This window comes from Polypterus senegalus, chromosome 14, assembly GCF_016835505.1.
Source record: "Polypterus senegalus isolate Bchr_013 chromosome 14, ASM1683550v1, whole genome shotgun sequence".
Classification (NCBI taxonomy): domain Eukaryota; kingdom Metazoa; phylum Chordata; class Cladistia; order Polypteriformes; family Polypteridae; genus Polypterus; species Polypterus senegalus.
In genome coordinates this window covers 118475843-118488001 of record NC_053167.1, presented here as the reverse complement: position 1 = coordinate 118488001, position 12159 = coordinate 118475843, and the positions used below count along the sequence as shown (strand labels likewise).

The following is a 12159-nucleotide window of genomic DNA, read 5'->3' as shown; positions in this document are numbered from 1 at the left end:
AATCAAAGCAAAAATTATTAACATATATGAATAATAGCAAAAGGCAATGATTAATATATAAATGAATAAAAATAAAGGAGCTGCAAAATCTCAATGTAAAACCCCTATGGCCATCCAAAAGCTTCATAGCAAGCAAATAAAAAGGAAGATATTTCACTAAGTATAGAAAAGCCGAAGTACAGTGCTATGAATTGCATCTGTGTGAGGGAGTGTCCTTCAAGGTGATGCCAGCATTCCGACAAAGTGTTTTAAAACCCTGGGATATTGAGTTTGTGTTTTACATTTGTCAAACAACTGTTCATGTCCCCCGCTTCCAAAAGATGTGAATGTTAGATATATTGGTGACTCTTTATTGACCCTCTCTCAGTGTGGGAAAGTTTTTATTACATTTGGGATAAGCTACATCCTCCAGAGTGGATTAAATGGGTTTGATAGTGAAGGATATCTTATTAAAGACCTTGTATTTCAGACACACTTTATTTTTCTTACAACATAAAATAGTTAACCCTTGGTCAATGGCAAATCGGATCATCTTTAGATATTCCTTGTAATTATCCATGATATGTGTGCTTACTGAAACGGTACCTATTTTGTTAATGCACTTTGGTGCAAATGTTGATCTTTATCTCTTTATAGACCATATAAACCTTGACTGTGAACTTTTAAGGTGTAGAAAAAGTGCAGTTATTATAAACCGAAATCCTGTAGCAAATGGCAGAAAGTTCTGTAAAAGATAACCTCTGTTTTTTCTTTAATGTGGCACCACAACTCTTTATTGAATATGAAGCTGCACTTATCTTTGAATGCTAGGCCATGCTCTGCACCTGAAACTTGCGTCTCATTAATCTTTTCTTACACAGTATGCCAGTTTTAGTACACGTACATTTCTTCTTGACTACTTAGGCAATGAAGAAAGAGGCAGGAGACTTGTAGGTTAAACCTGGGCATTGAAAATACTACTAAAATGAACAAAATAAATGTAATGGGACATGATGATTTAATATAGTAATTGAAATGAACTTTCTGTTAAAGAAAGAAAATTAAAAATTAAAAACTGAGATCTTTCAAAATACAGATTTTGCCATAGACCATGGTCACACTAATAACTGTTACTGTTTATTAGACTGCATACATACTTTTATTTTTTCAAGTATCATGATTGTAATTTAACTCTTGACACACAGTTAAAGTGATGCATCTGATTTAGTGTCACATTTGGCAAAAATGATGTGACTGTTTTACCAATGGAAAACTATATATTATCTATCTAAAATAGAAGTACTGATAACTTTAACTTTTACACCTGTTCCTATGTACTGTTTTAACTTGACATACATAGTTTGGCAGTTCTTAAATTAGTTGTGGTAGGCCAACCTAAAAGAAGAAAATTGCATAAAATTAAGAGAATGACTTTAGTGTCTAACCAAAATTCTTAAAAATTATCTGAGATAAAAATCTGTAAGCATATAATCTAATCTAATATAGTAACAGTGTTTGACAAGCAGGCATTTTGTGATGCAGTTTTAGCACTACTCTTTTAGTAACAATAGTGTTAACTGGCCAATTTGTACAACATTCTCCTAGATAAGACACTTGGTCCATTTGTACTCTCCAGCCTGTGAGAAAATGGGCGTTGGGACACATAAAGACAAGTTTTACAGGGTAAAGCGATTTTTGTTACTGTTAGATGGGCACAGGTAATAGAATCTGTTTAGTTGTTTAAAAAAAATAGATTTTATTCTGGACAAGTATCCATAAATAGAATTAGACACAGTGTAACACAGAACATGTTCAGAACATCTTACAAATGCGAGAAAGGCTGTAGCACTTGATGCATATGTCATTATTACTGTCTGTTCTTAGGGAATTTTTTTTGAAAAAGGCACTTAAAAAAATTGAAAGTCAGTAGCCTTTTCTGAATCATTAAAGCTCTAAAAATTAAAGCATACAGTAATCCCTCCTCGATCGCGGGGGTTGCGTTCCAGACCCCCCGCGATAGGTGAAAATCTGCGAAGTAGAAACCATATGTTTGTATGATTATTTTTATATATTTTAAGCCCTTATAAACTCTCCCACACTGTTTATAAATATTACCCGCAGAGTTATACAGCATAATCCCTTTGTATTCTCTTAGATATTAGGTAAGATTCATTGAAATTATGTATATAAACACACTGTTTATATACAGTAAAACCTAAATATTATTTTAAAGATATTGAGTGTCTCCGATATCATCTAAGTTACAGCCATTACGATAGACAGGCCACCAGCAATAAATACGTACAACGCAAGAAAAATAGTATACAGTAAATGTGTGTATAGTGACACTAAACGTACGTACATGTACTAAGTACTGTAAGTAGAAAATTAATTATGGTTACTCACCAACAATGACACGATGACTTGTCCGATAACAATGAGTTTAATTTTACTGCACAACAAAGGAGAGCGTTACAGTTCTTCCAAAGTAGCCACTTCAGGCGCATGGCCCCTGAAGCAGTAGCAGATCGTTTTGGAGCCATAATGAAGGGCTTGACTATGCACAAAGATAAACACAAAAGAGCACAACTCTTTACACAGAGAAACACGTTGATGCTGAATGAGCGAGACAAGACTTCCTGGTTAACACTGCATTTAGCAGGCAGGAACTTAACTGCGTGTTCTGATTGGTTAGCTTCTCAGTCAGGAGAACTTAACTGCGTGCTCTGATTGGTTAGCTTCTCAGTCATCTGCCAATAGCGTCCCTTGTATGACATCAACTGGGCAAACCAACTGAGGAAGCATGTACAGGAAGTAAAAAAGACACATTGTCCGCAGAACCCGCGAAGCAGTGAAAAATCTGCGTTATATATTTAGTTACTGTTTGGCCTTAATACATTTACCATTACTATCTAATTACTTATACCGTAGCATATAATATATCTGATGTTGCAGTGTGGTCTTGTATCACAGTTTAATTATTTATGGTATTCTGGGATTTTTAAGTTGTTGACCTACCTTTGACTTGGAGAGGTCAACAAAATGGATCAAAAGCCAAAAGCCAGATGCTGTGTATTTTTGCATAAATACCGAGTTGTGTCTGTCAGTGGTTCCTTGATAGTTGCAATCTACTTTTACCTTTATGGAATAATATAGAATACATCTTGATGGATTCTTTGTGTTTGATCACAAGCTGCCTTTTTATGGGGAACAGAAGCCAGTTTGGGTGGGTGGTTTTCTGTTACCAAACTAAGTAAAAGGATTTTTTTCCCATTGTTACACCTTCCTCAATAGCCAAATGAGTCACCAGTGAATAAAACACAAAAACTGGGGGAGAGAAAAATTGCACCCAAGCTCAGGACTGATCAGTCATAATGTCCATAAAAAACGGACGATTGTTAATGAATATGATATGACATGTGCATAAATGTCTGCAGGCAAAACTGAAGCACGTTGGAAGTTTTCTGCATTTTCACAAACGGAGATGGTGATTTGATCAAAATTGATAACCTCTTCACTGCTAACAGTTATAGGTAGATTCCTATCAGTCATTCAATACCATCAGGGTTGTGTCTGAATGATTCCCACATCATTCTGCAGTATAGAAATATACTGTATATCTGCAGCTAAAAGAGGAAAAGGGAATCCTGCAACAGATAGTATGGACCACACAAAACCATAAATGCAACACCATCGAGCATTTTTAGGGATTACTTACAGAGACAGAAGGCAAGACTGCCATAAGCTCCAATGGAACTGTGACAAGGTCTTCAAGAGGCTTAGAACAACTGACCACATGAAGACGAGCAAAAACTGTATGCACGTGGACCTAAGTGAACTGATGCTGTCTTTAAGGCAAAAGGGGGCCACATTAAAAACTGTTTTCCTTTGGTTTTTCTGTTTACTGCACTTTCTAGGAAGTTTGTTGATTTAATGAGAATATTCATGTTATTTTTGGAAAGCATTCCTGGTTTACAGCACTTTTTCACAAATGTTTAAGACTTCTGCACAATACTGCATGTCTGTTACAATTTATTTTTGCACTCACTTATACTATCATCTTTGGAGACATGTTTAATGCATATTCCTATATGTCTGTTATGTATCTCTATATATAATCTTCATTTGGATCTTGATCTTTGTTTGTCCGCGAATGAATTAGAAGAAGAAGCACTAGATGGCAGCAGAGAGACAGCTAAAACATAGGCATTGCATTAAGAATCTCCTCCAGGCTTATACTACTGAAGATTGTAGTACTCCAGTCGCACCTCATAACACAGACATTCAAACTAAACAAATGGTTGTGCTTTAAATTAACTAAAGAGATCTTGATCTTTGTTTGTCTGCCAATTCCACCCATGCGTAGACCACCTTGCAGTTTAGTACGTCGTTGTTACTTTCGGATGTCAACAATGTGCCGGAATAACGAATGGGTTGGTGGACAGTGTTACGCTGGTTAGCTCCTGAGGCCTGGTTAGAGAATGAGATTGCCGAAGATAAAAGGTACATGCCTACGTAACATATGAATTAAAGAAAGACAGTGGGTAAAATGAATGACAACGTAACGGCATGTTCCGGAAATTATTATTGTTGCGTTGTAGCCGGCGAGTGCTGCACGTTTTCACAGTTGTACCATGGCTTGCTCACATGTAAGTGAAGTGATCCCTATTTATGCTTTAAAGAGCCTGGATACCTATGTGTCCCCCTTTTATAACCATTGCTCCGTGTATATTGCCTTACTCTTTGGATTGCCACAAAGCAACCTGCGAGATTGGAGAAAGGTTGAGAAGACATCGTTTGAGGAAACGATAGCGTCGTGAAAACGAGACAGACTGTGAACGGACAGAAGCAGAAATGCTCCTACACCACCACATAATTACTATTCGGACAGTGATTCTGAGTAGGCCGTTCCTATTGAATCAATGTCCAAGGGTTTTCTTTTGTAATTTTGTTTCCCTTATAAAAAATAATAATGCTGTGCGACGAAGGGCCCAGTTCATGACTGGCAGCCGCATTTAAACAGGGAGCCCTTCACAGGCAACTTTAACACGCGCAACGTTGTTGGCCGCACATGGCTAGTTGATAATATATACTTGCTCTTAAAGAAAAAAAAGAAAAAAGCAAAACTTAAATCTGTTTTGGTGAAAGTAAATTAGTATGTACCTGCAACAGTACTTTACCAATTGTATATATTTGTTCTAGGAAAGGGAGGTTTATGGCATGCTTGTAAGCTTAGCCAGAGAATTGAGTTTTATAATTAAGAGATACAATATACTTGGCTTTTTAGGCTGAAATCCATTCAATATAGTAAATAGTGGTACTTTCAGAGAGATAATTCAAAGTGTGCATTTTTGTCACTTTTATATACTTCCATATTAAGGAACAATTTCATAATTAATGCATAACTTGTGTAATAATGTATTTTACTTAATGCATACGCAGCTGACTAGATAATGTGCTTTTCACAGTAAATAAAAGTTGCTGTCAGCTAAACTAAGTACACATACCCACTTCAGTCGTAATAAGTACTTACAAAAAACATTGTGCCAACACCTGTGCAGATCATTTCTATGTAACAATGGAATGGGATATTCCGGAGGAAGCTAACTATTACTGCTGAGGATGTGTTTAATGTTGTTCCAGCTGTGCTTTGCTACTGAAACATGTGACATACACTTTCTCATAGTTTACAGAAAGCTGCAAAGGGGTGCTTTGTGATTATTGGCATTGATACTTTTCTATCTAAATGTACAATAATTGTAGTTTCTAGTAATTTCATACTGATTCCTGTTAACACTCTGGTGACAGAAACAACCTGTTGCATGGAATGTTTCTACAAAACAGTGTTACATATTAAATGTTGTTCAGTACTTATCTGAGAATAGAAAGCTGACTAAAGATCAGTGTAGCAGAGTGGGAAAGGTGAGCAGCAACATAGCAGAATAGTCCAGAAGAAACACAAACCAATGCCATTATAGATTTGATCCATTAAAAACGTAAGAAATATTATAAGATGCACATGAAGATAATCACCAGAGTTTGGAGGTTCCAACACATAGCCGTGGGCAATCAGGTGAAATTGACTTTTTGATGCAAGCCCCCAAGGAAGAGAAGCCAGTGGCAAAAAAAATTCATTTATCCCAATAATTGTCCTAAAAATGTCATGGAACACAGTATAAAATACAAAAAAGGTAAATCAAAGGAGTCAGCAACACAATTGAATCTGCAAAAGCATCAGCTTATTTCTCCAGGCGAAGCACGTATAGACAGTGCCAGCAGTAATAAGGCAACATGCAGCAACAGGCAGTTGCGGAAAAAAGTTACATCCAGTGTACCACATGGAGATGCATATCAACTGTACCAGAGCCAGGAACTCGGCCCAGGCAAGACATAATCCATACAAATAAATTCCCATTCAGTGCAAAAAGTTTGCATCTATGAACATAACACACAGCAGGAGAAAGTGAAAAGTATTGCAAAAAGCTATTTACAGAGAGAAGCGTCAGCAAGTATACACCAGGGATCCCGCCCTGCTTGATTATTCTTTACATAATAGTTATTTATTAAGGATTAACCTTCTGTTTAATTATTAGAAAAATGTACTGAGAAGTTATTATTGCTATTGGACTATTAAGAATCCAAAATTATACATACAATTATTAATCATTTTTGTACTTTTTCTTTTTAGGTTACACAATTTTTTTTTTAATGACTTTTACATTTTAATTGGTATTCTTGTTGATTTTGTTAACCAATCATATCTCATTTCCATTTGCTTTTCTTACAGATTAAACTATCACTTGGCCATTTGAAAAGGCTGATTTGTTTTCATTTCATTGTTTGCGTACATTAATTTTTATGGTGCCTTATTATTAATTCAGTGGAGACTATTTATCATTAGTATTTAATTTTTATTTTTTTGTTTTAAATAGGATCCTACTTTGAGAAACAAGCAACCAGTGCCAGCTGCTTATAACAGATACGATCAAGAAAGATTCAAAGGAAAAGAAGGTAAAATTGTTTTAATGATTTTCAGACTACAAAGAGTTAATGATTTAACAGTAGATGCTTGCCTTTGATTTATCTAGATGTTTATTTTTTTATTTTGTGCTTTTTTCCCTGTGTGTGATGGTTGTTTACCAGATTCTCTTCCCACTTTCAAAAAATTTGACAGGTACATTGACTTTAACTGTACGTTGGCCTAGTTTGGGATTGATGTTCTCTGTTATGGTCTGGTACCTCATCTAGTGTTGATTCCAGGGTTATTTTAACTCAAACATTGGCAGCCTCGATGAGCAAAACTTTGCACTAGTAATTAACCAAAATGTTGGACATATTTGCGCCCAAGAGACCAATTACTGAATGTCCAGCTTTTCCTATAAATACCCTAATGTAAGAACTTACTCCCCGCTTTCTGTCTGTCCAGATCTTCTGCTCTGTAGCATATCCCCTAAGGTGAGACCATAATAAAGGCTAAGCAAATCTTCTACTTTAGAGGTAACAGAGTTGAATGTAAGTGCTGCATTGAGTCCAGCCTTGCAAAATAGAAAGCAGTCCCAGCAAATACAGTTTTTATGTTAATGAAAGAGGATTACTGTATGAAACCTCAGTGGCTGTGAACTGTAGTACAGCTTGCTGCCACAAGTTTTGAGAAGCCACAAAAGTAAAAAAAAAAAAAAAAAAGTACCAGGACAAAGAAAGGCAAAGCACATTGGGCCACCTTTCAGGTGTGGAAGTCCTCCAAGAGGTCCAGAGAGAACTGAAGAAAAGCATTGTCTACATCTGGAGTGAAAAGGAGTCAAATTAGAAATGCACTTATTCCAATTCTGTGAATTACTGTCTATAATTTGGTAGTTAGGGTAAGGCCAGTGCATGTATTAACATGTTTTTCTGGTTATTTTGTTGCCTTAACTAGAAGTAATAACCTTTGTTAAAGATGAGTTTTAACTGTTGTTTTCTCCTTCTATATTTAGTAGAAAAACTAAACTAGCCACGAGTTGCACAAGAGTGTTTGACCTCATACAGTATATACAGTACACCCCCAAAATTCGTGGGGGTTACTTTCCTAGAGCACCCGTGAATTCTGAAAAATTGCGACTTTTGGATGTGGTTAAAAAATGCCTTTTAAATGCCTATTTTTATAGTTTAAACCCTAAATACAGTATACCTCCAAAGCACTTTAATTTAGTTGCAAACTCAGCTTAATACATTACCTAAAAAATTACCGTAATACATTACCTAAAAACAGAATGTAAAGGTAAACCCGTCTACTGTACAGTACTGTACTGCTATGTCTCCCGCGGTGCTAGAATGTAAAATACCAATGGTACCGCTATATGTACTGTAATTCATGCAAGCGTGTTTTCTTTGGTATGCGCTGTTGTTTTCTTTGCTATAAGTAGAGTAAATACATAATAATTTCATTTAATTAAAATACAGTAAAATGTACGGGTATTCACTAATGATGAATGATATTGATGATGATGATAAAGTAGCTGTGCAGTACGATGCAGAGGATTTAAAACTCAGGTGGCGTCTCTTCAGATAATTCAGGAGAAGACGTATCTTTGGATAGGTCGTCTTCTGGTGGGGTTTCGTGATGGCTTTTCTTCATAGGTTTCAGGAACATTATGATGGGAAGTTGCTACATTGTCTCCTGTAGCGAAATGCTGGTACAATTTCCATGCTTTCTCACGGTTGATGTTACCATCCAAGGGGATATCCACAATGCCAAGGCAGATTCCATCCTGACAATATTTTTATTCCATACGGTTGTTACCTTTTTGGCACTATCGCAGAAACTTAGATACAGTACTCCAGATCGCTGCTTCGTTCTTCTTTATGTAGCGTGCAATGCTTTCATTAATGCTATAGTGACACGCTACTGCAACATAAATTTTTAGTTCCCAGAGCAAACCCTTCTCCTGGAGTGTTTTAAACTTCTTCTGGCACTGAGCCTAAGTGCCAGAAGCCTTAGAAGGTGCAAGGCGATTCGACGACATCTTGTGCATTTAAGAATAACAAAATGAACACAATAACAAAATGGATAACACGAGGACACTCCGCTGGAGATGCGTCACAGGCCAGCAGTCAATCAGCAGCAAGGAGAAATGAATAACGCTCTCGGATTGGCTACTTTCACCATCCCAAACTGCGTTTCCCTAAGCGGTTGCTTCCTGTTCTGTGTACAGCACAGTATTGCCATGAAAAAAGCCATAAAAAATTGTGGAGGATATTTGCGCTTTCCACTAACAATTAATAGTTAGGTTCTAAGGAAAAATCCGCGAATTACTTGAGTCAGCGAACCCTGAACTGCGACTTTGCAGGGGTCTACTGTACACATGTCCTCATGACTTAATATTGGGAAGGTTGGCGAGCAAATGAGTTCAGGCTGGTTAAAAATAAATCAAAATGCAGTCATTAAAAAACTTCAGAATTAACTAAGAAGTGATCCATCTAAGCAGCTGAAAGGCCAGAATTGTGAGAAGAACATGTAAAAGATGTTATTGAGCAAGTAATGTTTCCCGATCAGGAGTAACAAAATTGAATTCCTTGTCTTTTTGCCGCCGCCTTATATGATTGTAAGAAAAAGTCAGACCTATTTTATTTTGTTTTTTGCTGTAATTTAGTCACTGGGGATGTTACACTATAGTACTGACAGTCATGGGCATGCATCACTAAAGTTATTTAAATCAAGTCTACAACTGAAAACTGTTGGAAAAGATGTGAAGTGTAACATAGCTTTATCATGTTTGTCTGTTTGGCATTTCATATGTACTAGAGTTGCTTGGTTTTTGCTGGACTATTATGATCAGGAGTTACTCATCTGGCTTTTTAAAATGTATATTCTTTGTATGTCTTTCTTTTACTTGACCATTATGCAGTTTAGGTGGATTGGCCATGGCATGTGTGTACATATGTATATGTTCACCCTGCTATGAGCTGGCACACTGTCCATGGATTGTTCCTGCCTTGTGTCCTATGCTTGCTAGGTTGCAGTCTATATTTTAATGTAAATTTACAGTGAGGACCCTGCGATCTTGCAAGATCTCTTGAATTCTGTGCACCATGAGAACCTTTGACTTTTTATGTGGTTTTAGGTGTATATTAACATTCACATGTGGCCATATATGACACTTTAGTGGAAAAAGCCATTGGGTTTAGCGGATAAGTTTGGTATGTTTCAAGTCAAAGTGATTTCTTCACAATAATGGCATATACTATTTTTCCATTTAAAATTAAGTTCTAAAGTGAAGCTTTTTTTTAATGAATTTAAAATTTAATGGCTTAAACAAATTGACATATTTGGAAAGTTTTAAAGATTTTTCTTTCACCTGTGGAACTCTGTATTGTAATGCTTGCATTGTAAACTGTAAGAATAGACAAGGTATTCATATAAATAAAGTTTCACTTTTGAGCAATTTAATGTGGCAAATTAATGCATGCTATGATTGTAAAGAAATAACTTACTCTTGGAAAATATCAAACTTATCCTTCAAAGACAGCTGCAGTAATTTAATTAAGTATATCCACTATTACGAAATGTGCCATTACAGTCTATTACTGTAGTAAAATACAAAACATGAATACATTAAATGTATTCTCATTTATGAATCTTCTGCAGTTGACTTTAATGTTTTTGGAAATTTGACCCTGGGTGTTAGTGGATTACCACTTTAAAAACCCCCCTCTCTTTGTTGAGTGTTTTTGTAGTAATGTCAGGAATAATGGCAGTACTACTAGGACTTCAAACATGTGTATGGAAGAGTTTTTTTGTTTTTTTTTTAATATAATTTAGGAGTTTAAATTTTTGAGAACAACACAAAATGAATGCTTCCTTGACCAGGGTAGGTTTCTGTCTTTTACCCGATTTTATCAGGAGAAGCTCTGGTCGGTCCTAAGTGATCATTAATAGTAAACTTAGGTTGGTAAGTAGAGAGACCGATTTGATTAATTATCCAGTTCCTGAATGACTTATTTTTATTTTTAGCTTATGTTAAAACCAATAATCCTGTGGTTCTGACACATTTTAGAGTCCAGTAACCTGTTTTGGATGTTAAGAGCAATTAATTTTCACAATATGGTCACCTTTCTTGATTTGTATACATAACTTTTGTAAATGGTTGTAACATGAAGCCTATAGTACAGATTGAGATTGTACCAAAAGGTTAGATGGAAGTTGACAGTCGTGACTTTAGTGTTAAGGTATATGTGCTTTCAAAGCAACCATTTTACAAAAGACCTCCATTTTTACCCTGGCACATAATTGCAACCCTTAAAGCAAGAGTGAGTTTAAGTATACTAATATGAATGTTGAAAATATTTTTAAACTATGGAGTTTTAGCCATTTATTTCCAGTTAGTTCCATTTTAATAATGCAGGTTTTAAAATTTTGAATATTTTTAGGAGCATTTTTCTGACTCATTAATAAAAGCTTTAAAACTGCATTTTTCTGCATTATAAGCTCTCCTGTAAAGTTATGTTCTGTAAATCTGTACAGAACAGATTATAAAAACAGATTATACAGAATAGCGATTATAAAAAGGATTATAGTAATTTTCGCTTTTTCTATTTGACATTTTAGGACGGCTCATGTAAGTGATGGCCTTTTTTTCTGCATTGTTGCTGATCTCTGCAGAAAATATGTTTACATTTGCTAGTATTTGTGCTTTAGGTTGTAGCCACTTACTATAACTTGTTTATATCAATATATACATATATGTTGACAAAATCTCACTTAGGATTTCTTTCCCTCTGGCTCAACAGAGGAGCCATGGAGTTTTGCGTGGATGCATCGAGTGATCTAGATTTGTGTTACCATTTTTATTGCATATCCTCATCATATTTTAAAAGTATTATTACAGTGTCTGGGCAGTTATTGCTCAGTTTTCCACTATAAAGGATGTGTACAGAATGTGAAGATATCCAAATAAATAAAAAAAGTTAAAAGTGTCATGTCTGGCATTCTGCCCATATAGTCACCAGCATTTTTAACGTCTCTATACCTGGCTGCTGTTCTGCCATGTTTCAAAATTATTTCTATTGTGCCAGTACCAAAGAAGTAAACAATTGCGTGCCTCAATGACTTTTGCTCCATAGCAGTCATTCACATCATGATGAAATACTTTGAGAGACTGGTCAGGGCCCACTTAACATTGTTTGCCCACCGTCTTTACCACT

The 12159-nt window shown here is 35.8% G+C and overlaps 1 protein-coding gene across 1 annotated transcript in view; it reads left to right on the top strand.

Annotated features, from left to right (window-relative positions):
- Window positions 1-12159, top strand: part of cdc73 (cell division cycle 73, Paf1/RNA polymerase II complex component, homolog (S. cerevisiae)) — a 342051-nt gene that overhangs the window by 74647 nt on the left and 255245 nt on the right. Inside the window, exon 9 of the mRNA XM_039734564.1 lies at window positions 6912-6990. Coding sequence (XP_039590498.1) covers window positions 6912-6990 — 79 coding nt within the window. The remainder of the gene's footprint in view (window positions 1-6911; window positions 6991-12159) is intronic.